The 25,423-nt window shown below is 54.0% G+C and overlaps 2 protein-coding genes across 4 annotated transcripts in view; one reads left to right on the top strand and one right to left on the bottom strand.

Moving 5' to 3' along the window:
• NEURL1B (neuralized E3 ubiquitin protein ligase 1B) overlaps window positions 1–5,689 on the top strand; it is a 135,738-nt gene extending 130,049 nt beyond the window's left edge. For both annotated transcript variants that reach the window (XM_065644394.1, XM_065644395.1), the window contains exons 4-5: window positions 771–896; window positions 2,033–5,689. In XM_065644394.1, the coding sequence (XP_065500466.1) occupies window positions 771–896; window positions 2,033–2,277 (371 nt within the window). In that variant the 3' untranslated portion in view covers window positions 2,278–5,689. The remainder of the gene's footprint in view (window positions 1–770; window positions 897–2,032) is intronic.
• A 1,702-nt stretch (window positions 5,690–7,391) lies between these two features.
• Window positions 7,392–25,423, bottom strand: part of SH3PXD2B (SH3 and PX domains 2B) — a 71,733-nt gene continuing 53,701 nt past the window's right edge. Inside the window, exons 6-13 of one of the 2 annotated variants that reach the window (XM_065644051.1) lie at window positions 23,746–23,771; window positions 19,303–19,437; window positions 17,698–17,802; window positions 15,520–15,637; window positions 14,036–14,262; window positions 13,429–13,478; window positions 12,826–12,951; window positions 7,392–11,903 (exon numbers count right to left, since the gene is read on the bottom strand). In XM_065644051.1, coding sequence (XP_065500123.1) covers window positions 10,407–11,903; window positions 12,826–12,951; window positions 13,429–13,478; window positions 14,036–14,262; window positions 15,520–15,637; window positions 17,698–17,802; window positions 19,303–19,437; window positions 23,746–23,771 — 2,284 coding nt within the window. In that variant the 3' untranslated portion in view covers window positions 7,392–10,406. The other variant, XM_065644052.1, reaches the window with a different exon arrangement.

Genomic DNA, 25,423 nt, shown 5'->3' with positions numbered 1-25,423 from the left:
GTAGCTGTCACAGGGATGTATGCAGCCTGTACAAGTCCCCCATAAAATTATGAGGCTCGAGAGATAAAATGAGCAGCAGGTGGAGAGGCAAGGATGGCTGTGGTGGGGACAGCTGGTTTTTTGTTTTTAAAAGGAATTCTTTATAAACCTACTATTCAGCCAACAGGTATTGAACTCCTGCCTTGGTAAGGGTGATGGTTTCTGTGAGTGCAGGTCTGGTTTAAGCACACGTGTTGGTCATGGACAGTAATCGCTCCCCAGGCACTGCTGCTGCTCGGGTCTCAGATATCACTTTTGATCTATTGCTGGTGACCGGTTACGGTGCTTCTCCTTTGCTCTTATTAAAGATTCTGTCAGAAAAACAGATGTTGATGACTTTGTAAAGCAAGTTTTTCTCATTTAAAGCAATGCCCTTTCCCAGCTGCCCCTGACCTGTCGATGAGACAGTAATAGCTTGGGGCTGCTGCTGCTGGAGAGATCAGGACCTCGGGGAAGTGACTTTACGCCCCAAATGATGGCCATCAGACAATCTGGTGCTCGCTTCACTGAAGCACTGAGCAGAGATTGTACAATGGCATAGCCAGGTCCTGGCCCCGGAGATCACATCCGAAATCACACACCTGTGTCGTTACTAAGGGGCAGCACTTACCAGCAGCTGGACCTCCTCCTAAAGCCCTGCGGGGTGGGAGCAGCTCGCTGGGCCAGGGGGTGTTCAGTGGGCTTTGGTGTCCGTCGGCCCCGCGGGCGCTCAGCTCTCCCTGTGTTTGCAGGCACTGTGCAGTCCAGCCCAGTGACCGTCTCTCCCTCAGGATCCCCCGGCGGCTCGCAGTACGACAGCGACTCAGACATGGCCTTCAGCGTCAACAGGTCGTCGTCTGCTTCAGAGTCATCACTCGGTAAGGGGAGCCCGGCCCTCGGCAGCCTCTGTGCCGAGGCAGGAATCAGGTGGGGCTACGCGATTCAGCAGGGCAAGGTTAAGGGGGAGATGTCACATCTCCTGCAAGGCCGACAGAAATAACGGGAAGGAAACACAAAGTGGTGGGAAGCTTTTCACAGCCTGACATAGGGCTACGTGGTGCTTCCCACTTTGTCAGTCTGTCTGGTGGAAATGGTCCCTTGCTGCAGCAGCAGTGCTGCGAGAGAGGGGGGTGCGGTGCCGTGCCTGGGGGTCTCACAGCACCCAGATTTAGAATAGAAGAAGATTCAGCTAATAGAATGTCCTGAGTTGGAAGGGACCCACCAGGATCATGGAGTCCAACTGCTGTCCCTGCACAGGACACCCCACAGGTCACCCCGTGTGTCTGAGGACGTTGTCCAGTCTCTTCTTGAACACCGTCAGGTTGGGGCCGGGACACCTCCCTGGGGAGCCTGTTCAGTGTCCAGCACCTCTGGGTGAAGAACCTTTTCCTCACGTCCAACCTGACCCTCCCTGGCACATCTTCCTGCCATCCCCTGGGGTTCTGCCATTGGTCACCAAAGAGAAGAGTTCGGTGCCTGCCCCTCCTGCTCCCCTTGTGAGGAAGCTGTAACCACCATGAGGTCTCCTCTCAGCCTCCTTTTCTCTGAGATGCTGCATTCTGCACTGCCCGGGCTCTGCCGCTGGAGGGATGCCCATGTAAACGCCCACGTGCCGGTGTTTGGGTTTCAGGCACACAGCCCTGGGTGCCCTGCCCGATACCGTCCCTGGCAGTGCCACCGTTGCGTTGTGCCACAGTCCCCTGGCACAGCCAGCAAGACGCGGGAGTGGGGCTCTGCGCACCCACACCGTCAAACAGGCGTGCAAATCGCAGCCCTGCTTCGGGAAGCCCAGGCAAGCTGTGCTTTGCCCCATCTGTAGAAGAGGGACGGCAGGCTCTGCTGTGCCTGCACGACCAGTTAGAATACGCTGGGATTTATTTGGCCAAACGAACCAGGCAATGACCAAGGAAGGAAAAGCCTTAAAAAATTGACTTGAGGGCATGCATGTTGTGTGCTGTCAGATCTGCATCGTCCTGGTGACTGAATGACCTTGTTCCTTCTTTCTCCTTTGCAGTGACCGCTCCCAGCTCTCCCCTGAGCCCCCCCATCTCTCCCGTCTTCTCCCCTCCGGAGCCATCAAGCAGCAAGAATGGGGAATGCACCGTCTGCTTTGACAGCGAGGTGGACACGGTGATCTACACCTGCGGACACATGTGCCTCTGCAACACCTGTGGTCTTAAGCTGAAGAAGCAGCTCAACGCCTGCTGCCCAATCTGCCGACGGGTCATCAAAGATGTTATTAAAATATACCGCCCTTAGTGCCCGGCTTGGGCTGTAGGAAGGGAGAACGCCGCTAGCAGTAACCATGCCTTTCCGTCCCTGCTTATGGGTTATCGTGCTGGTCAGTCGTTATCAAGTGGCTCGTTATCTGTGTTTCCTTATTTGAGTGGTAGGGCACAATTCAGGGATAAAATTGAGCTGAGGATCACGTGGGGCCCGAAGGCACAGCTGCCGTGTGCCCATGGGCAAATCTGGAGAATCACGGTCTGGACCCAGCCCAGCTGCAAATGAGAAATTTCTAGTGCAAAGGCTCTTTTTTCCCTCCTCCGGAGGCTCGCTGTGATTGGGAAGGGCAAGTTGCCGCTTGGCCAGTGCCCGGTGCCACTGGGCTTCCCAGCCCCAAAACCCCAACAGCTCTGGGCTGCTGCCAGTGGCTTGTACTGTGGTGGAACGAAATTAGGACAAGGCCCAGCGGGAGGGTCCAAAGTGGATAAAACTGATCTGGAAATGGCATGTTCATCCATGTAAGGGGAACTAGCTAAAGCCAGAATAGTAGCACAGCCAGATTCCCACTTGTTTGGATTTTGGCCCCCTGAACAAGCTTCTGGGCCACGTGGAGAAGCTGGTCTGGACTTACATAAAGCAGCTTTTGCTTTCTGTGGCAGAGCAGGGACTTTTGGTCAGGAAGGCTGAGACCCAGGGAGTGGCCACAGCCTAGCAGTGAGGAACACGGGCCCCCTGAGAGCCCCAGCGCACCCCGACTGCTGCAGCAGCAGCGCCGGAGCAGCGGGCAGCAGCGATGGGCTGTGGGCACTGCCCGCCTGCCTGGCTGCTGGAGCCACAAATTGCAGCCTGTGGATGAGAGGGGCGTTCGGATGGGCACGCGGTGAGCCTGGCTTAGAAAAAGGGCAGGGCTGCTGCCATCTGCGATGATGGTGTTTGTCACCTCTGGGCACACACATCTGCATTTCGCTCTGCTCCTCTTCGCGGGCGGCAGAGCTGCCATCTGGCACCGTCCTGCCTGGCTCGCTGCCTCGAGCCTTTCCCTGCAGCCCAGCCTTCCTCCCACAGGGACTCTTTGGAGCCTGTGTTGAGAAATGATTTGCTGACCCAGTCCCAGCAGGCTCAACTTTTTTTCGTGGGGACCGCATATGTGCCGATTTTACCTGCTTTTTTTCCTGCTTTTCCAGGTTTCCCAGTAGAGCTTCCAGCTGCCCAGGTGCTGGATCCCAGCAGTAGATGAGAACTTGTTGAGGTGAACAGGGAGCTGTCACCTGGCTTTACTTGGGAGGAGGAAAGAAAAAGGCTCTGGGGCTATTATTAGATGTTGGGAATCTTAAAAGGTGAATGGGTTTCAGCTGTGATATTAGACGACCACAAGCAACCTGGGTGAGTTGGGCTGGTGCAGGGGGCTTGGTGTCCTCCTCCCTACTGACCCCCGTCCTCCATCCACCCCACGGCTCCTTGCTGCTCCTTCAGCATGGGCAGCTGCCACCTGGTCCAGGTTGGTAAAGAGGGAGAGAGAGAGGATGCAGATGGGAGGATGAGGGAGGGACTGGTGTCGTTCTAGCTTTGTGACCATGTGCCACCAAATGGGTGAGAACAGCTTTCTCAGAAAGGTGCAATTATCACGTTTTCAGTTTAGAAAAAAGACTATCAACCCCTGTACGTTTCAGGGTTTCTGGTTGCAGAGGGGACACCTGATGTTGTCAGTGTCTGTCGCCTCACCTTGCCGTTCCCTTTCTCCTCCGAGGTGCCGGTAGCCATGGGTGCGCTGCCGCCTCTCGTGGTGCCGCCGCTGGGGCAGTGGTTTGGTGTTGCCAGCGGTGCCGTGCTTGGTGACAAACCAGCGCTCGGCCCCGTCCCAGCCCCGCGCTGCCGTCATGGAGAGCAGCTCATCCTCCTTCCGCAGCGGCTGCTCAGCAGCCTGTTCCACGCGCCAACTCACAGGGCATGGAGAAAACTATTTTTTTTTTTCCTTGGAGAGCTAATTAACGTTTTAATTAAGTGTATAAATGAAAGACTGCTGTAGAGTGAGATCTCGCATCCATCGACCCGATGTATGGGCACGAGAGCCTGCTGGCTTTGCGGGGCCCCGTTGGGAAGCTGGGCTCGTTGTTCGCACATCAGGGTCCAGCTGTGGTCCCTGGGCACAGCACTGAGAGCGCGATGATTGCAAAGTGTGTGAGCATGGGATGAAAGGCCCGGTGGGTTGGAGCCTGCCTGGTGAACGGGCTGCGCTGAGAAGCCTTTGCATGGCGAGGAATTCAAAGAAAGTTGTGTGAATCCCCAGCGAGCGATGCTGGCTTGGATCAGCTCTGGGCTGGCAAACACCAGCGGCCACCCGTGGGGCTGCTGTCCCACTTCTGGGGGTGCCTGGTCCCTTTTGGTGGCTGCACACAGCTATGTGTGCAAGCAGAGCCCATTTACTTGCCTGACACCTCAGGTCCTCAATAACCAGGACTAGTTGCATACCTGGGGTGGGTTGGTTTGGGTGTTTGGGTTTTTTTTTTTCTGTGCCTCTATTTTTTCTTTAAGCCAGCAAGGAGAAATACCGGACCCACCCCAGGTGGTGTCCGAGCCGTTCAGGACGCATTGCATGGGTTTAATTTTTGCTGTAGCAGCTGAGACCAGTTTCCAGAAGGGCAGCGTCCAACGGGGCCAGCAAGGGAGCAGCTTATTCAGGGGAATGACCCAAGTCAGGGTCTGCAGTGCGGCCGCGCACCAAGCGGGACCTGGGAGCAGTGCACGGGTCACCCTGCCAGCCCAAGAGCAACAGGAATTTTATCCAAAATAGGCCTCTTATAAAAGATTTCCAGGAAAAGGTAGCCTCTTACAGATTTAATTGTTAGTATTCGTATTGCTATTTTTTTTAAACAGTCTGATGATATATGATTTGTACAGAAGATCTGTTTGTGCCTTATAAGGGTGTCTGTGCACTTTTTATCCTTTTTAAAGCAACTTTTAAAAAAGAAAAAAAAAAGAGGAGAAAACAACACAGATCAATGGTAGTTTTATAGAATTTTGTGTTCACTGAGAATCCTGCTTTTTATAAATATATATATATGAGTGAAAAAGTGTTTATTTCCATGGATCTCCCCGCCTCTCCTCCTACCATATTTGTTTAAATTTTTTTAAAAAAGGAAGGAAGAAAAAGAAGAGATGGGGGAAATCCTTTACCTTCCTTCTTTCCAAGACAGTTACTCTCTTATTGTTACCTTTATGATTCAATACTGTGACCTGCACATCATGTTTAAGCTGAATCAGATTTTGGACCTCTGTATCGGGCTTTTCAAGCAAATCCTGTGGGGGAGCGGGGCGGGGAGGGCATCGCACGAGGGAGGGAGCTGCACTTCTACGTGTCAGTGGTCTATAGCGTTGTGTTCAGTGCTGTGTGTTTTACTTTTGTCCGTTTACCTGTTTTACATTAATATAATTTTACTTGTTTATGAAACAAATAAATCTTTGGCTTGTAAAGAGTGCTCCCAGATGCTTGAAAGCGTTTGACTAGAGGATGAGCGAGTCCTTTATTTCCAAAGTGTGGCGATACTAATACATAGAGGGAGGGCACCATTCAGCTCAGGCACCTCTGCTTAAAAAAAAAAAAAAAAAAAAAGTTAGGCACTTTAAATACCTTGCATGAGTTTTGCTTTGCTCCTAGGAGGTCACTGCACAGTGGCTGCCCAGTCCTTTGATGGGCATGGCCAGGCAGGGGGATTCCTGCCTCGTTTAACCTTGCAAACCCTTGAAAAATTGGCTGGACGCTGCAGTAAAAGCAGGGTGTATTTTAGGGCTACAGCAGTTGGGGGGTGGTGTGGTGGATGCCCTCTCCAGGTGCCCCAAATTTCTCATCCAACCTGCTCCATCTCAAGCCTGGCACTGGGGCTGTGGCAGCAGGCTGGCTGCTTTTAATTTTTTTCCCTGTTTTTATTTTTTCTTTTTGTTTGTATTTTTTCCTTTCAGTTTTTTGTTTTCCTTTATTTTTTTTTAAATTTTGTTTCATTTTGTCTTTTTGTTTGGTGTTGTAGCAATGCCTGTCTCTTTGTTTCGCAAGCAGAGGCCAACAGCAGGCTGCTCTACAAACTGTTTATATCCCGAAACGCAGCCCGCTGCAGCCAGACACCAGTCAAGCAGCCTCAGATGTGGTTTAGAGCAGAGTGGAATAATTCATTCATAATTCTGCCCTGGCAAGAAAACGGCCACGGTTCAGCATTTGCACGAAAACACCCATGAGCTGCAGGTGGCAAAGGAGCCCGGCAATGGCTATTTATGCCAAAAAATGCCTTTTTATAAACTCTGCTGCCTCGCTTTATCCAGAGAGCTGAACCCTGTGAGCTGCCAACAGAGTAATGCTGCCGGTCTCAGGCCGCAGAGTGACTTTGCAGCACGTTTAGTGTCTGTCCCGCTCCCGTCACCTGCGCCACGGCCCCCTGCGCTCCCCCCGTGCAGCCCGGGTGCCCTGACAGACCCCCCGACCGGAGCAGAGCACGGACACTACACACATGTACCCACGCCCCAACCCTGCTCCTGCAGTGCCACCCACGAGCCGAACTGCGGCACAGCAGCAATGGAGGAACTGGACTATTTGTGGCCATGGACCATGAGACTGAAGCATGAGCATCGCGACCTTCCCCAGCGCCATTGCGAGGGATGTCGTTGGCAAAAGCCCTTGCTGCAAATGAAGCCAGGCAAACACAGCACTGCCCTGTTCACCTCCCAGAGGACAAAAGCACTCCAGGACAGAGAAATGTCTCACCTGGGGATGGCTCCTCCGCAGCACAAGGGAGCAGCTCAACGGCTCAGGGCTCCTTGACCATATCAATATTGTGGCGACAAGCAGCACATGCCAGACCCCGAACCAGGTCGGCGGGCAGAGCTGCCATCGCTCCGGACAGGAGAGCAGCACATCTCCAGAGACAGCCAGACACAGGTTCACCAGGGTGCTTGAAACCAGTCAAGCAGTTTCTTTTTATTTCTTAAAAAAAGAAAACCAACAAACAAAATAAAACCCCCCACAAAAGCCCCCCAAAACACTGAAGAAGAATAATAATAATCATCAATAAAGATCAGTCCCCTAACAGTGAAAGTATAGATATGGCATTTACACAGCTACATCTATCTTCCATTCTCCCCCCGCCCCACCCACCCACAGTAATGTAGATTTATACGCGCTTACATAATATCGTGACACACAGACAGACAGACGGGCTTTGCGAGCCTGCGGGAAGGAGTGGGGCACAGCGGGGGCCTCCAGCCTGCCGGGAACGTGCAAACCGCAGGACCCCCCAACACCCAGCTCTTCTGCCCCAAGCCACGGTGATGCCTCCCCCACCACGAGCCCCGGCCTTGGGGGGTGATGGACAAGGAGGGAGGTTGATCTTTGGCAGATGGGGTGATGCGCCCTGCGCTCAAGCTCAGCGTACCGAGCCTCCTGGCCGCCCTCCTCCTCACCACGAGGTAGTCGGGGAGCTTGGCTGCCTTTGATGCGATACGTACAGAGATGAAGAGCATCGTGGCAGAGGGCACGCGTGGCCGCCGAACCGAGGGGCGCATGTCTGATGGGGGTACAAAGCCCTGCCAGCCCCATGGCTCTCGGCATCTTCCCGACAGGAGCCGCTGTCCAGCCTGCGGTCCCTTCGCATTTGGAAGAGTGGTAGGAAGGGATAAGGCTGCGGGTGTCGGCACCCTACCGAGGGTCACCCCCTCCTCGGGCACTCACCCTTCTTAGAAGCTCTTTGGGAACAAGGGAGCGATCCTGTCACGCGCTCAATGAGCCAAATACAGTACTTGTGTCAGCAAAACGAAGCACTACCAGTTCTGAGGTTCGGTCTGGGAGGAAAGCAGAAATAGCCCTCATTTATAGTACGGAGGCCACAGAAATAGCATTGTCCCCTCTGAGGAAAGCCGAGGGCAGTGAGGTCTCCGAGACAGAGAAAGGAGAGATGCTTCTGAGATTAAAAGGCCATTCAGCAAAGAGAGAGCAAGGGCAGTGCCATGGAGAAAGCGCACACAGCCCTTCCACACCTTGCATGAAACTGCCAGAGCGGGGGACACAGGTCCAGCCCCCTCCCCAGATACGGTGGGGCTGGATTTGGCCGCTGGGCAGCTCTGATTTAACTCATCCTGTCCCCATTCCTTTCCGAAGCAAAAGGGATTTACTGGAGCAAGAGATGCGCCGAGACAAGGCAGCATTGTTCCCCCAGCCCACCCTGCGAGTCTCCCGGGAGCACATCACCACCTCGCAATGTGCCACACAAGGAACTTTGTTATCACGTCGGGTTGCAGATGTATTGCTTATTGCCAGCTCAGGTGAGTCAGCCCGATGAGAGGCTGATGTGCCACCAGAGAAAACTGCAGGTGGGAGGGAGAGTAATTAGCAGGAGACTGGGGTGTACGCGTTCCCACAGCTAAAAATCAGCCTTGGGGCTTGTGGATATGAGGCCAGACTGGGATGGGTCAGCACAAGATCAAGCCAGGGCTGTGACAATCTGCCCCATCTCCCTCCAAGACTGACCCTGGCCTGAGGCACCAACATTTTCATTCTGTACACAGAGACATCTTCAGCTCTACGTTTCCAGGGAAGAAAATACGGGACAGAGAAAGAACTGAGCACTTGGGGGAGTTGAGAACGCTCCTTTAATTCTACCAGCCTCAAATCAGAGGGAAAACTGTAATTTTTTTCAGCAGCAAAACAATGCGGCTGTGGAGCTGCAGCTGCAGCACTTAGACTTGCAATTAGACTAGAAAGGGCAAAGGGGTTTGGTCATCAAGAAACCATCAGAAGCGCCGGGTTTAAAGCTCTTCCAGAGAGACAAATGTGGCCCTGAATCTGCAAGTACAGAAGGGAAGAAAGCCGCACTGGGGAATAACAGCTCATTCACACTCATCCTCCTGCTGGGATAAGCAACACTGCGGGCAAGATGAGGCTTGGCAGGAATGTCAGCATAGAAAAACTCCAAGTCCGGCTTGACCTGGAGCCCCTCAGCCAGCCCGCCATGCAGGATGAAACAAAAGCACCTGGAAGACAGGCAGACGGGGTGACGAACAAGACAGGGAGCCCCTGAGCACCAGACACGCCTCACAACTGGTTGTGATGAGGAGCCAAACTCCCACATTCTGGATTGCACTTGGTAATATCAGCACCTACGGAAGGACCCACCTCCTGGCTGCTGCCCGTCAGCCCGGGGAGCGCTGTGGGTCACGGGAACGGGTGGTCCCCTCTTAGTCCAACAGGCAGGGCAGTCTGTGTGGGAAGGAAGGCAAAGCGGCATCTTTCCAGGGCTCTTGGGGTCATTTTGGTCCTCTGTGCTTTGCATAGTATTCTTCAGCTACCAAAGCGAAACACCTCTTGTCGTTTGGCTGCAGCACTGCAAGGGAGAAGCCTGCATAGCGCCCTGGATCAGCACAGAGAGGACCTGTTAAATATATATGTGTGTATTTTTCTGTATTTTTTTTTTTCCACCAGGAGGATGTTGAAGTTAACACTTGTCGTAAAGCAGGGAAGGATCAAGGGATCATCCCGTGGCATGGACGGGGGTAGGGAGCAAAGCGCAGCCCTTAACTGGAGCGCAATGCCTGTGGCTGCACCAGCACACGGAGCTACAGGGACCCTGTTCTCAGCGGCCGGTCCTCCTTTGTGTCACATTCCCCACGGCTCTGCTACACACCTGGACTAAGCAACGTGACCTACAACCTTTGACTGTGACCCTGAGCCTCAGGGAAAGGCAAATCACGTTGTGCGGCCAGATTTCCTTCGCCGGTACCGTGCCACGTTTCACTTCTCTCCCTGGTTACTGCCTTATTTCTTTTTAATTCCCTGTACAGATGGCAAAAATGTCTATCAAGGTCCATTTCCCCAGCACAGAGCCATGCTAGCCACTGTACGCCACGAAGCTTGGCCAGAGCATCCCCAGCTGCACGGCTGGGCTGCCGGCACGGCCACGGGAATGAAAGACTCGGGGGACACGGGGAGGAGGGTGGGTGGGAGCACACGGGTGGGGAGGCCAGGCTGCTTCCTCCAACGGCTGCCAGCTGGGATGTGTGGGATCTCAATTATTATCTTTTTTCTTTTTTTTTTTTAAGCCAGCCTCATGTAAAACTATAAATTAATCTGCTAATTAAATAGGTGAGAGACCAGGGAACCTCTAGCTGTGCAGGCAGAGGAGCCGCTATGGCTTCTTCCGTAGGTAATTGGAAGGGATCCAGCCCTCCCAGCACGGCCCCCCAGTCAGGACCTTGCAAAACCACCAGCCACTGCTGTTCTTCTCACGAACTTCAAACACAGTCCCTTCTTTGAAGCTGTTGGTCTCCTCATCACCTTCAAAATCCGCCACTGCCACATAGAGAGCATCCCTGGAGATGTCCGGACTGGGGACAGGGGCTGAGGTCCTCTCCTTGGCCTCCCCTCTCTCCACCGGCTTAGATATGACCTTTGGGCTTATGCTGCCTTTTGCTTTGGCTTCATCTTGGATGGAGGCAGCGAGGAACGGCTTGGCTTTTGGAGGAACCAGCATGGGCCTCCCCGGCACTGGGGATGACCTGATTTCGGGCGCTTCCCGTGCCGGGGCCCTGAGCTCCGCCATGGGGCCAGAGGCAGGACCCCCCGTTTTCTTGGGGGGGGGTGGTCTGCGGGGTGGCACAACGGGGCGCTGCGGCGGGGGCTCCCTGCCACCGGGGGCGTTTGCTGGGCCCGGGGGAGATTTGGGCAGTGCCTCTTTCATGGCGTGGCCGTCCGCCTTGGGCAGGGGTTTGCTCTCCACGCTCGGTCGCTCCTGAAACCTTCCAGAAGCCTCTGAAGAGACCATGGCATTAGCCAAGGAACTTTCGCCAGCAGCAGTGTCCTGCTCAGAAGGTTTCTCCGGGCACTTTGCAGGTCTAAGCTTGCTCCGCAGGCTGCAAATGTCAAGTTTATCATCAGCTGGGGGTGGGTCAGTCCGGGGGGCTGCAGGGGGTTTTGGCCTGATCTGAGGTCTTGACTTCAAGAATGGATTCTGGGTGATGGGCTCAGGTTTTTCCTCCACGGGCTCAGCTTTTGGCTTGGTTGGCTTGACAATGGGCCGCAGGTTTGGCTTCTTCACCTCCTTGGCTGACACCTTGTGTCCACATTCCAGCCCCATTTCGTTTTTCAGCTGGAAGAGTTTGCCCTTCTCCGGTTTCAGCTCGGGCTTCTTGCTGTCCTTTGGGGCCGCCGACTGCTTGGGTGGGATCATGGGCAAAATCATGCCTGGGGGCTTGGGGGGAGGCCTCTGCCTCTCCAGTAACTCACCTTCTGATTTAATGATGGACTCCTTCCTGGGCGGCAGGCTGGGCTTCTCCTCTGCGTCACGGTCCAAAATCTCCTCGTAGCCACTGGTGAGGGCCAGGTCCCCGCTCTCGGGAGCCTCCTTCCCCTTCCAGTCTTTGGCCCACTTCCCACCGCAGTCCGTACCGTTAGGAGGAGCCTCTGGCAGGGGACGGCACGGTCCCGTCGCCTCCTCGCCGGTGCTGCTGTCAGCCGTGGCGTCGCCGAGCCGGAGCTGGGCCATCTCGTTGGGGAGCGGGGCCAGGAAATTCGGCCTCGACGCGTTGCTGGTCTTCTTGTACTTATCGATGAACGTGGCGGGGGCCCAGCCTTCCTTCTCCTCAATCTGAATGTACCACCAGCCGCTCAGGTTCTTCTCAATAACCTGCCGAGGGGAAAGGAAACCTCAGACATCCACGCAGGAGCCACCTTGCACTAAGGGGGATGCTGGCTGGCTCTGACATGATGTCGGGGTGGCACGTGGTCCCGGCGCCTCCCTGTCCTGGTAACCAAGGGCCATGTAATCACAGGACTGGTATCCTAGCAGGAGAGGAAGCTGCTGAAGACCTCTGCCAGGGAAGGAGACCTGCGTGCCATGGGATCGAGGGAAGACACGGCAACATCACGGAGCTGCGGCTGAACTGTCACCATCCCGCCCAGGAGCCAGGACCAGGATGCCGGGTGCTGGCGGTGGCCACTGCGCGGCACTGTTGGAGTGATCAACCAGCAGCGATGCTGCATGGACCAGCAACCGTCCAGCCTCTGTGTGCTCCAGAGACAGGGCTGGGACCTGGGAGGAGCTGACCGGGGCAGCCGTAAAAGAAAAATCCTCTTAAGAGAGGCACAATTTAAATTTTGAAAAGCAAAATCCCATCCGCAAGAGGGATTCTGCCAGAAAAAGTGGATGTGCCAGAAGAGCAATGCTTGGAAGGGCTTTTAACGTCACACCTGGCCTAACTAAGTAAAAAAACACCTTCTCTAGCCCCATTTGTGGTGTGGTTTTCATTTCCATGAGCTCAGACAACACAGCACCCAAATACCTGGGGTACGAGAGGCCACAGGAGAGCACCAGGGACTCCAAAGTCTCATGAGCTCATATGGGTTTCTCTCCCACTCCAGGAAAGCCCTGGGATGCTAACAACCCACGGAGGCAATGATATGCACCACCATGCCCAGTTCCCACCCAGAACGCCGTGGTAAGCAGATCTTCCCTGCCTGGCAAGGGAGCTCCTGCCCGAAACAGGCCCCAGGGAGTCAGGAGCTCTGTGCTGATGTGAATATGTGAGAAGGGAAGACGACAGTCTCACCTCTACTTTCATTCCTGCCTGGAAACTGATGCCGTCAGGGATGGTGGTCTGGAAGTCAGCGATGGTATAATATTCCTCTTCCACTTGGGGAGGGACAGGAGGTTTAGGCAGGTTCAAACCACGTGGCTATCACAAGAAAAACAGAAAATCCATCAGCGTGTTTCTGCACAAGGTGCGACAGAACATCCGCACAGCCCACCAGCCTGCAGGGACACAAATCAGCACAGCCAGGCCAGGGAGACCAGCTGTGTCCATGCTGGTCCCTCACCAACACAAACCAGCAAACTGTTTCCAGGCTGAGCAGAAAACTGCTCAGCACCGGAGCTCTCGCTGACAGCAGAGTCACCCTCCCTCTGTAGCCCCCCACAGCAACCCAGCCTTGCAAGACAGACTGGCCAGAAGTTCATTTAAACACCACATGCGAAGAGAGGAGACATAAGGCAGCAGGGGGACAGCAAATGTGCTCCAGCCTTGACCAAGAGCAGAGCCCATGGTACGGGGTCAAAGTCCCAGGCAAAGAAGAACCAGCGACCAGAGGTCCTTTCAGAGCCCCTCTCTAATTCCTTTTGACACTACTGCTCTCTTACACCAGCTGGCACTTACTATGGTGAGGTCTCGGCGAGGAGGGGGTCTCTGCCTCATCTTTGGTGACTCTGTGGAGAAAGAATTTCAGATGCTGTTGAGTTTCTGGCATTTGGTTGCACGTCTGTTCACAAAAGATAAGTGAAAAAGAAAACAGAAAGGCTAGGGCCAAGCCTCACCCACGGGCTCGGAAGCCAAAGGAGGAACCTGTCTGCCTGGTACCCTGATGGCACAGGTCACCCAGGTTTCAAAGGCATCCCACTGGAAGAGGAACCAGCTTTGCACCATCAGGTGCTGCTGTGGTCACCACGTGAAACTGCTCTTTAATTGCAGGCCTGACCCAGAAGACCTGACCTACAGAGGAATTAAAATGCCCTAGCTTCTGAGAGAAGAGCATCTCCAGCTGAATCTGCAGTCTGGGAAGGGTCCTCATCACATTTGCTGATGCTCAGCAGACTCCTGGGCAGCACCGTGCCTGTGCAACGCCACCTCCGGACCTCGCAGCAGAGCTCCCAGCGCCTGCAAGCCTTCTGCCGCCCTCACACTGCCTTACATCGCCCAAGAACCCGCAGGAAAGGCTGTGCTCACACCCCAGCCACCACTGGCCTCCTCCCAGCTGGTCACTTACTGCGTCGGATGTCAGCATTGGGCAGGGGGCGGCTGTCGAATCTCCCGTCCCTTTGGCCAGCGAGCCCATCCTTCTCTCGGCTCACCACGACCTGCTGCCGGGAGATGCCATCCAGATCCAAGGCACACGAATGAGCGGAGGAGCCTGACCCCAGCTTCTGCGAGAACATCTCTCCATTCCCCTTTTTGAGGTAGGAGGCGGGGGCCCAGCCTTCTTGGCCCTGGTACCTGCGGTGACAACACAGCAGCATCACCGCACAAAGCCCCCGTGCGGCACCGGCGACATGAGCCCTTCCCAGAGGAGTGACCCACTGCGCTCAAGCGGCGCTGAGCCACCAGACATCCTGAGCCAGAGCTGACCGAAGGTACCGCATGACCTGGGCAAAACGAGCTTGCCAGGTGTCAAACTCTATGGCCCGTGGGCACCTGGAGAGCTCCAGCCGCGACCAACGCTCCCGTGCAAGCCGGCTGCAGCCAGCGGGCCGAGGGCTGGGAACGACGCGAAGCCCAATTTCCTTTTCACCTCAGCAATGGAACCAGTTCAGGAATGCAGCGCATTGGCACAGGAAGCAGAGGGGAAAACCAAAGGGCTGCTGCTGGGATTGATGTATCCGTTATTTGGAGAAAACACAAGCCCTCTGCCTGCATCAGCAGCACGGATCCCTTCCCTGCTCTGAATTTGCACTGTTTAGGAGAGAAACCAGTCCCGTGATCTGACTGGAAAACCACATCCGCAGAGTGTCCCTGCCATGCTGGAGGGTCCCGCGCCAGCGTCAGAAACCCCCCCCGCTGGCTGGGCTGCAGCCGCTACGCTGACATGGCACCAGCTACTGAGCTCGTAGTTGCCTTTAGAGCTCCCGTGGCAGCTCTCCTCTGCCTAAAAAGTCAATGGACGTTTTTCTGGGGCTTTGCTGCTGCCAAGACCACAGGTTCAATGTAAGGTTAAGAAAATTGCAGCATGTGCTCCCACCCTGCTCAAGTCTGGCCATTTGCTAGACCACAGATGAGAGAAAATGAGCTTCCAGGAGAAAAAACAAGTACCAGCTCGGGACGATTTGGTGTCTTTGGCCTCAGCACACTCTGCACAGAGCAGAGCTGGCCAGGACAATAGTCCTTCTCCACAAGAGCCTCCTAACAGAGCCAGAGGGTCCAGCCTGCCTCCAGGACACTCGCTGGTTTTCCTATCAGCAGTACACGATGTAACACTAACGTTCTCACACCGGTTCCCTTTGCACTGCTGGGGCATGCGATGCTGTGACACAGTCTGCCTCTCAGCACAGGAAATCAGGGGATTTTAAAGATGTTTAACCACAGCTGTGCTTGGCTGAAGCCCTGAGCACCAATTAGCCTTAGTTTTAGGGATGGAGAGCAAAGAGTCCTGGTACTCTGCCCCTCCCAACACTCGTCTTTGGACTGCGCATCGGGTCTCTGCTTTGCACAGTCCCAGCTGCGGTGCTGGGGAAGAGGAAGAGGTAGGGACGGTACCTGATTTTCCACCAGCCCTCCAGGTTCTTCTGGATCACCTCCACCACAGCCCCTCGGTCCAGGTTCATTTCGTCCTGGTCTCTGGCGGTGTACGGGTAAATAACGGTGTACTTCTCCTCTGTCGGAAAGAAAGCGCCGTTTCACAGAGATACTCTTTATGGAAACCTGGACTCAGTTGAACGATGGTTGAGTGCTTTATATAAATGATAACTCTTGTTGTAATACAGGTGCAAACACACAGAGATACACAACCATTCAGAAGAGAAATGCCAGTGAAATATATTTCAAAACAAACTCAGCTGCATTTTGAAGTGTAAGTTTAGTGAGCTAGTCTGGCCCAAGAAGTTGTCTAAACCAGTTCCTCCTCTCCCTTAGGACTAAAGACTATCTTTTATACGGCAGCTCTCCTTTCACCTGCTCTTCACAGAAGCCCTTCTGAGCATCCATTTCAGTTCAAACTTCTTTCTTGGAGCCTTTAAAGAACTGTCCTCTATACAGGGAAAGAAATCCCATGGACATCAGGAAGTGACCCCATACACACAGACGTGCTCTCATGCACAGCTCTCAATCGCTCTACAACAGCAGCTCTAACATGAACTTCCCCATTCAACAGTTTGGTCCCCCAAGACATTGGTCAAAGCCATGTGCTGAGCCTAGAGAAGAGTCTGATGTCCTGTTCACTAGGCCAAATGATGGTAAGCAGGGACATGGATGCTCTTCCCTTCAAGAGGAATGGGAAACATCTTAACAGCCATGCAGACAACATGTCAAACAGGTCCATCCCTCCATCCATCCATCCATCTCTCTCACCTTGTCCTGTCCTCTCCAGAAGAAACCCAGGAAAGTAATTGCCTGAGCTTAAGCAGTGCCACAAGAAGGTGAAGGTCATTTTGGCCTTCAAAACCCACACCTCTGGACATTCATATATCCCCACCACGCAGGTTTCCTGGTTTTGCCTTCTTGGAGGAGCACAGCTCTTGAAGGGCCTGATTTCCCACTCCCTTCATGCAAATGAGTCAAAGCAGAAAACGTCCTGTCACATCCAGCAAAACCAAGCTGGTTCTTCTCCTCCTGACCTCATCTGAGCCACCAACCCCAGCGCCATGGCTCAGGAGTTACTCTTACAGGAACTAAGGCAGCAGCTGCAAGAAGTCTGCATACTTGTGTTGGGGGAAAGCAGAAACTCCAGTCTCTGTACCCAAAACAAGCCTGAAAAAGTGAGAAGGAGCAGCTGATAGAAGAAAGAGAGGTGGACATGAGTGGATGTAATGGAAGGCTGAGGAGCACGTACAGCGCACATCGAGGACTGACACAAGCAGGGTTCATCACATGCAGAGCAAACAAACATGCAGGCAACAAGGCTCCAAGCACAAAACACGGGCAGCCAAACAAGTCTCTGTGAAGTCCACCTTGACCCCATCCACTGGTGTACAAGTCCCCAAGAGTCCGACGGCAGCCAACGTGCCTGGGCAGAGACCAGTATCTCCGTGGGACTGGGAAGAGCATGTTGGGGAAGCAGGAGAAGGACAAGAGAGGACGTAAGGAGGCAGCACTTCAGGTCCAAGAAGAGACAGGGCTGACACCAGAGAGCGGCACCGAGACTGTACTCACCTGGGGCCCTCTGAGGGTCCTCCCCAGTCTGAGCCCCCCTCCCACCTCCAGGTCCCCAGGCCAGGGGCTGAGCCAGCTACAACTTTGAGCACACGGCGATCAACGGGAGGGATGTGTTCTCCAGGGGCATGTCAGATTTGCTCTAAGCAAAGGTTGCAACCTTGCTGTTTTCATATTGTGAGCTCATGTATGCTCTTTGTTCTGCATGGGTTTAGAAGACATGAGAACTGTCCTGGGACCTGAGCTTTGCTCCTCCGCCAGTGCAGCTAAAACTGCTCCCTGGGGCTTAGAGGACACACTGGGATGGCAGGACTGAGTGTTCCAAGGAGGTGGCACCCTCAGCCCCTCTGTGGGGGAGCAGAAAGGCCAGCAGAGGCACCGCCAGCACCCAGCTGGCCCACTCCTGCTGCAGCACTGGGCAGGCAGGACTGTTACAGACAGACGTGACCCAACAGCACACGTGGGTCTGTCCCCTGCCCACGTTGGGGAGGGCTGTGCAGTCCTGCCTGCAGCTCAGCACAGCTCAGCACAAAGAACCTGGGGCAGATGTCTCCAGCGGCCTCTCACCTTCATCAGGCTGCATTGAGAACTCGTCCTGGACACCATCCTGGGCCTCCAGGCAGGTGGCCGGCACCCAACCTTGCTCCTCCGACGTGCTCACGAACCACCAGCCTGAGAAGAAAACAGCAGGCAGCTCAGCCAAGGGCTCCCACCGGCTGAAAACTGCCTCCCTCCCTCCAAACCATGAGCCTGGGTAGCTTTGCTCTCCCCTTGCTGCCTCCATGGGACGCTGGGGTGACCCCAAAGCAACAGAGCCAAGCGCTACCCGAAAGGGAGCACAGACAGCGGCATGGGAGAATCACTGCCGAACACATCTGAATGAACGGCTCCCTCCCTGTGAAAAACGGGAGAGGCTCCGAGAACTGAATGGCTCCAGCCACTGCATTTGTACTCCTTTGGTTTTTTTTTTTCCTTCCTTCATGGTTCATTTTCCCTCAGTCTGGGTCAGCAAGCCCAGGCTAATTAGCAAAGATGAATACACTATCTGCAAATCAATAGCTGACTCCTGCTGCGCCCCCACCTTCGTTACATTTATGGAAACAGCAGATTTTAAAAGCTAGGAGCAAATGCAGGATTAAAACATGAGCTCTCCCAGAGGAAACCCAGCCAGCCCCATAGGGGACACGAGCAATTCTGGGCCACCCTGGGTGTCCAATCAAAATAAACACGTGCTCCTCAGTTATTAAAAGCACAAGCTATTTGTGTCTTTAGGGTGAAAGAAACAATGACTAAACATTATCCTCAGAACCTCACCAGTGAGTCGTTTAAAAAGACAATTAGATTGTCAGGGAGGGAATCAGCAGCTACCTGCACAGAAGGGAAAACCAGAGCTGACATTTGATAAATAAATTATTTACCACAGCTTTTGAATTGGCTATGCTAATAGGTTTCCCTTGCTTCAGGGCTGCTTTTATTTTCCCCATCCTCAAACATAGCTGCTGGTGCAATTAATCCTCTGGGGACCAGGTTTCCAGAATTTTAAAATCTATTTTGATTATATAACTTTAAACCCCTCTAAGCAACTCCTATTGACTTCTATTAAATTCCCCTTTACAATACAGTCCAGAAGTTGGACCCTCAACTTGACTCGATCCCTTTGCAGGGGTTAAGAGCAAGTGTAAGTTTAGAGGCGAGCGGACGGCTCGGCTGCCTGTCCCGCTCCACGGCCGGCGTGTCTGGAGGCAGGAATTGCGAATGCACAACGGGGGCTTTCATGGGCGCCGTGAGAGTGTCCCCCGCTGTCAGTAAGCAAGCCTGCCAACTCCGGGAATGGCTTTTGTCCTCAGGACCCATCGGACGAGTTTTTCAGCCCAAACAAGCGTATAGTAGAGACTGTAAAAGATGGACGGCGCCTGGCGCTCAGCACACAGGTAATCAGACCCTTCATTAGCAACAGCCCTGAAGTCTTGTCCATGCTCATACAGCCTGCAGCTGCTTCCTCCACATCTCACCTCAGCTGGCCATGCAAGGACATCCCTGTGAGGTGCCTGGAGGTTGTTTTACTTAAGGTCTTGTTAAGAAAACACTGACAATACAGGATTGTTATAACCTACCCCTGCTCTGTGAAGCAGAGTAGACCCGAAGCCCTCTGCCAAGCCAAACTCTCTGTACCTGATTCATTCTTCTCGATGATATCCACCAACTGGCCCACGCACAAGCTGATCTCGGAGCTCTCCTGCTTCTGGTAGTTCGCCACCACGACATACTGCTCCAGCACCAAGGGGTCGGCCGATGCAGAGTCAGCTCCTGCACAGGGGGGACAAGAACCAGCCCGTGTGCCGGGGTCAGCGCCAGCTCCCGAGAGCACGGGCCACCGCTCCCGAGCAGCTGCTGGCCTGCGAGCAGCTCCAGGACATCCTGGGGACCCCAGCGTGAGAGACGTGAGCCGGAAACTTGGGCAGAGCGAGGAGGAGAGAGACCAAACCAGCAGCCAGGTGAGAGGGCGAGATGGGTACAGCCAGGTGAGACCTTGCACTTGCCACCCACCTTCCTGCTCACAGAGCCATCCAAACAACTCCACCACCGCCACGGATGCGCGCAGCAGCTTGGCTCCTGCTGTTGGAGATTGGGGGGGGCTCAGGGCAGGCTCCTGTGCACTGGCATCAGCTGCCCCAATGCACGGACCAGCTCAGACCCCTACTCAATGCACACAACCTGCAGTAAGTTTTGCTGCTCCTGGCTAAACAGCCCAGACACCCAGGCAGAGGGGTGTTTGTAGGAGAGAGTAGCATCCCCCTGTCATCATCGCCCTTCAGTATTTCAGTCACCTCATAAATTACCAGCACAGTTTGCTCTCTCTATTATTTGCTCCACTAACTCTGCTTGGCTCCTCCTGCAGGAGATGCCAATTTCATGTCAGAAAAGAAAAGGAAAAAAAAAAAAAAAAACAGCCCAAAGAGGAGCAAAAGGGCAGGACCCACTGTGAGCAAAGTTTTCCTTTGGCCAGAAAGGGGCTGGGCACCCAGAGGAGAGCCGGGCACAGCGGCGGTGGCTGCGCAGAGCCCGGGCTGGCTGGAGGTGGCACTGTGGGCTAAGGGGACACCTTCTTTGCCAGAGCGAGGCGCAGCAGGGCAAGGCTGGCTTATGTTTTGCAAAACGTTTTCATTTAGGAGAGTGTTCTGGCTATAGATGCACCCCCTTCACTTAGCGTTGCTGCAGAGGCTTCCACTCGCATCTGTCTCTGCTTTAGAAACGTGGTCCCAAGGTCGTCAGTATCCTAACAAGCAAAGCCACCCTTTTCCCACGCATGCACAGAGGCTTGATGTGTGCAGGGACACCACGAAGCGACCCAGGGCTTTGCAGGCCCCAGGAGCAGACGCTGCCCGTGCTCAGCGCCCACTCCAGCCCACCCAGCCCCACCGAGCGCGGCGTCTGCTCGGGCTCAGCCTCCTGCGAAACCAGCCGCAAGACGTTCAGCTACCCACAGCACCAGCAGCATTTGCTCCGTCTGCCTCCAAAAGCCTCTGAGGAGCAAAAAGGTGCCAGAAACTCTTGCCCATGACTCCCCACCACCCCAAGACCCGGCTCTGGCCTCCAACGCAACATTTTGCCTTGCAGCTTCAGTTTTGGGCTCCTCACGACAAGAAAGACCTTGAGGTGCTGGAGCAAGTTAAGAGAAGGGAACGGAGCTGGGGAAGGGTCTGGAGCACAAGGGTGATGGGAGCGGCCGAGGGAGCTGGGGGTTCAGCTGGAGAACAGGAGCTGAGGGGAGACCTTCTGATCTCTGACCTGCCTGAAAGGAGCTTGGAGCCAGGGGGGGTCGGGCTCTGCTCCCCAGGAACAAGCGCCAGGACCAGAGGAAACGGCCTCGAGTTGCACCAGGGTGGGGTTAGATGGGATATTAGGAAACATTTCTTCATTGAAAGGGGTGTCAGACATTGGAACAGGCTGCCCAGGGAAGGAGTTGAATCACCACCCCAGGAGATGTTTAAAAGATGCCTAGATGAGGTTCTTAGGGACACGGTTTAGTGACAGTGTTGGGTTAATGGTTGGATTCTATGATCTTGAGGGTCTTTTCCAACCAAAACAATTCTATGAGGACACTATTATATCATCCCGTTCTCCCCAGGCATGGTAAGAACTAATTAATATCTGCCAAGTGCTTGGGAAAGGGGATAATGTTAATTACTATAGCACAAGGGATACAGAAGAATCACACACTGGTCATGGGCGTTCAGTGGAATTTACAGAGGCTGTGCCCTGTACTCTGAGCAGAGAGGCTCGAGATTTGGGTTGGGGCTGAAATCCCATCTGGCCCAGCTCCCTGTCTGCTACAGCACAGCAGACACACGGGACAATTACCTCCCAGCCTCTGAAGGGTTTGAGAAAGAAATGACATAGAGAGCTGGGGTTCCTTGGGACAGAAAGGCAAAATGCAGCAAAGACAAATTCAGGCCACATATCAGGAAGAAGTTTCTATGGGCAAGTGCACCTACACTGCAAGAGGATCCAGTGGCTCCCCCATCACCTGAGAGTTCTCAGCCTGACAAAAGATCTTTCCTATGGGGAAACCTATTGCAGGGCACAATCCTGCCATGACCAGAACAAGAAAGATGAGTGGAGACAGACAAGATCTAGCAGGTCTTCAGCAATCCTAAAATGCTCTGCTCCCCTGGAGAGAAGTTCTCCTATGCCCAAGGCAACAACTCCTCAAACTGGTTCTGAGAAAGAAAAGACCACAACAAAGCTTTAAATGAACAACGTATCTTCAGGACAGTCTTATTTAAAGGAAAAGGAGGCAAACTGTCCGTGCTGTTCTGCTATAAACAGCACTCTGCAGAGCGCCAGGTGAGCTGGCCCAGTGCAGGGGATCTGTTACCACTAATGAAAGCTTCCTCCACACCAAAACCCAGAGGTGGGGCACCAGGCAATTAAAAATAGCCCTCTATAAGTGAACGGTGGATGCGAGGGCTATCTGTTCTGCTAGCTCAATTAAAGGTTTGTGCTTAAAGTGATCAGAGGATCTTCCTAGCCCCTAAGAGAAGAATAACAGCTATAGGAAGAGGTAAGTACTCTCCTTTCTGCCTCCCTTGCTATGATTACACCCATTGCTCTGAGGTTATTTGTAGTTTCAGCAGGCAATTCTGGATCCTCCAACGTACCTATTAAACCAGCAACAGAAGTGGTAAACCGAGCTTGCAGGAAGAAGTAGGAGTTAATTTCAGGAGCGTCTTCACCTGGCATAATTGTCCTCGACCACAAAAATACACCCTGAAGCTAACAACAAAATATCCTGTTTATGGGCAGACTTGTTTTCTTAAAAATAGCAATGACATAAACCTTCCCAACCCAGATGAGAGACAGTACTAAAGCTCTGCAGCTGGAGGGGTTCGGGGGGAGCATTCGTCCAGTCCAGAGCCCACAAGAGAGTGAGTTTTGCAGGCAGCTGTAGGTGGGAGCACAGACTGTGTCACCTCAACACCCCTCACTTGTGAGCCTGCTTATGCAACTTATGGCAGTGCCAATTCTCAGGCCAAAAACCTTTCCACAACCTATTTCAGCAGAGTCTCCATCCAGCAAGGACTCAGACCTTCCTTCTCAAAGACCCTCACGCTATTTTCATACCTTCTGCAGCTCCAGTAGCTGAAAGACGCCCTCCCTAATTCACTGACTGAAGGCTCTTCCCCTCCTCTCTCCTTCTCCTCTCTCTGGGGAGCTCAGATAACCACTAAAACACACAAACTACGAGGCCTTTCAGAGATGATCCCATCTCTTGAGGAGCAGGAGGCAGAGCATCGCAGATCCAACCGTCCACCCAAAGGGTCCCAGCTGGCGCAATCATGAAGCAGAACGTCCCGCTGCATTGGGAGACTTTCAGCCTCACGCTGACCACCACGCAGCTCAGACCATCCTCTGGACCTGGGAAATTTTGCATCCCCATCCTCCTGGCTGCAGACCAAGCCCTGCCCTTCAGCCGGGATGTGTGAGCCAGCCCCCACGAGCCACCAGCGGAGCTGAACCGACAGCCAAGTGCCCATCCCGAGCCCGCCACACCTCCTGTCCACCGCTGCCCCACGTCCACCAGCCACCACAGAAAGCTATGGGTGATGTGACAGCTTCTTGCAAGGGGCTTTGCCCACCCAGCCCGAGCAGGTGTCCCCCGCTGCGAAAAGCAAAGCGAGAGCAAGGTCCAGGTAGCGAGCGGCTGTTACTACCTCTCTGCAGGAAAGAGGCCGTTCTCTGGATAAACCCTGATGGAGGAACAAAATGACGGGAGAAAAGGCATGAGGCGGGGAGGGAAACGAACTTGGAGGTGGCGGCAATGGTGGCAAGGACTCGATTAATGAGCGAACGGGGCGGCCAGCGCAGCGCAGAGAGCTGCAGGCGTCTGTCCCACCTTCGGGAGCACCGCGGGGGGACGTGAGGCCGGGACTTGGAGGCTGCAGTGACACCTCGGGTGGACGGAGGGGGCACGCCATGCCGGGGAGCCCTGTCGGGGAGCAGAGCCAGAGGCTGGCTTGCCATGGGGCCAGACCCTTGCCCCACTCCAGGAGACCACGGTTGTGGGTGAAAGGAGGAGCTGGTGGAACTGGCGGAGAGGAAAGGAGTCCTTACCAGACCTCTTCTTTCCGATGGGCTCCCTGGAAAAGAGAAGGAAGAGCGTCAGCAGAGGGATGGAGCAGTTGGGTTGTTGGCCAAGTGACAAACCCACCCAGGAGAGCATAGCAATGATGGCCCTAGCGGGGCCGCTGACCTCCTTCAACCAGCTAACATCCCCATGGGTGACATGGGCCATCACCCGCCTTTCAAACAGCCTATTTCTCCCCTCATTTAGTAACTTAATGCTTTCGTCTTTCCTGGGGTGAGACTTGGTTCCTGGCCTGGCCTCCTTGGTGGCTTGGTCTGACGTCCACGATTCCCACCATGTCACTTGGCCAAGGGAGGCAAATCGGGACGATCTGGCAGCAGAGCCAGGAGCAGGGGAAGCCCAAACCCCCAAAACTGCTGCCAGCACGGACCATAATCCCACAGAAGTGGGCACCACTTCAGAGACAGTCAAAGAGGGAAATACTGAAGTTCCTCTGTGCCCTGCACCTCTGTCATGGACAAGGGTGGGGAGTGGCTGGGGAAGGGGCAAACATCTATACCCCAAAACTGAACAAGTCATGGAAGTGTTGTAGACAGGATGAACACCAGGGCTGTGCAGCAAGTAGAAAAAGTGCCACCAGCACAGAGCAAGCAGGAGCTATTGGTGGTTACAAGGAGGCAATGACGTAGCTCCAGCCAAAGTCCTCCCGCTATGGCCAGCGCTGGCCACACTGCTGATGAGATGGGTGAGAAAACACAGGTCCTGGGTCCCTTCTCTTACATGAATGTTGCCAAGAAATAGAGTCGCTGAACAGCCTCAAACCCATGGCATAAACCCAACCTTCTTCAGGCACAATGAAATGTGGGGCATTTAATCATTAAAAACCAAACACCAAACCAAAGAAAATATGACCCCGACAAGCCTCAAAAAATCATGGGTAACAAACCAAGACAACAAACAGCCTGAAAAGCAAACAAATGCACCAACCGTCTTCCCAGCCCAACCACAGCGGCCCATGTTGTCACAAAAGGGCTCTCAACACTTTCACATAATGCTCCACTGTGGCCTTGCAATGCTGCTGCAGCACAGGGTGATGGAAACCTGCACCCTGGTCACTTCCCGAGGAGCTTTGCCCGCTTCTCAGACACGTGACAGATCAAGACCAACCGGCCAAGATGAAATATCCTGGTGCCAGAAGATACGCATTGATCCTTGTCGCCTCCAGCAAGAATAACAAGCACGGAGCAGGCTCTGGAGCTTCCAAGGAGCAAAACATTCACCTCGCAGTAAGGGGACTTTCCAGAGGCTGCAGAGCTGCTGGCTGCTACTTGGAAAGGCAGCTGCACCAGCCCAGGTGGACCTCAGGAGCCCCTTCATCTGCTTATCAAGTCCACTGGCAAAACAACCTTTCCCTTTCCCCCTGCACCCGCTTTGTTTTCAGGCCAAGCAAAGAAATCCCTCCATGCTCAGCAAGAAAGCCAGCCAGAGCTGGGCTGTGCTTTGTTCTCTTTCAAGCTTATCTGCATTTTCAGACCATAATGACTGCAGACATTGTACTCCCCTGGAGCGACGGGGTGATGTCGGGACTCTGCCCACCAACCTGGCAACATGTTCTGCTAACGCCTGATCCTCCCGGTGCCCCCCTCCCTTTGCACCTTAAACCTCTGGTGCTCATCCATGCAGTTATCAATAAAATTAAATAAA

The sequence above is a fragment of the Caloenas nicobarica genome, chromosome 13, assembly GCF_036013445.1.
Source record: "Caloenas nicobarica isolate bCalNic1 chromosome 13, bCalNic1.hap1, whole genome shotgun sequence".
Lineage (NCBI taxonomy): Eukaryota > Metazoa > Chordata > Aves > Columbiformes > Columbidae > Caloenas > Caloenas nicobarica.
The sequence above is the reverse complement of the archived record's forward strand: the minus strand, read 5'-3'. Positions and strand labels throughout refer to the sequence as shown.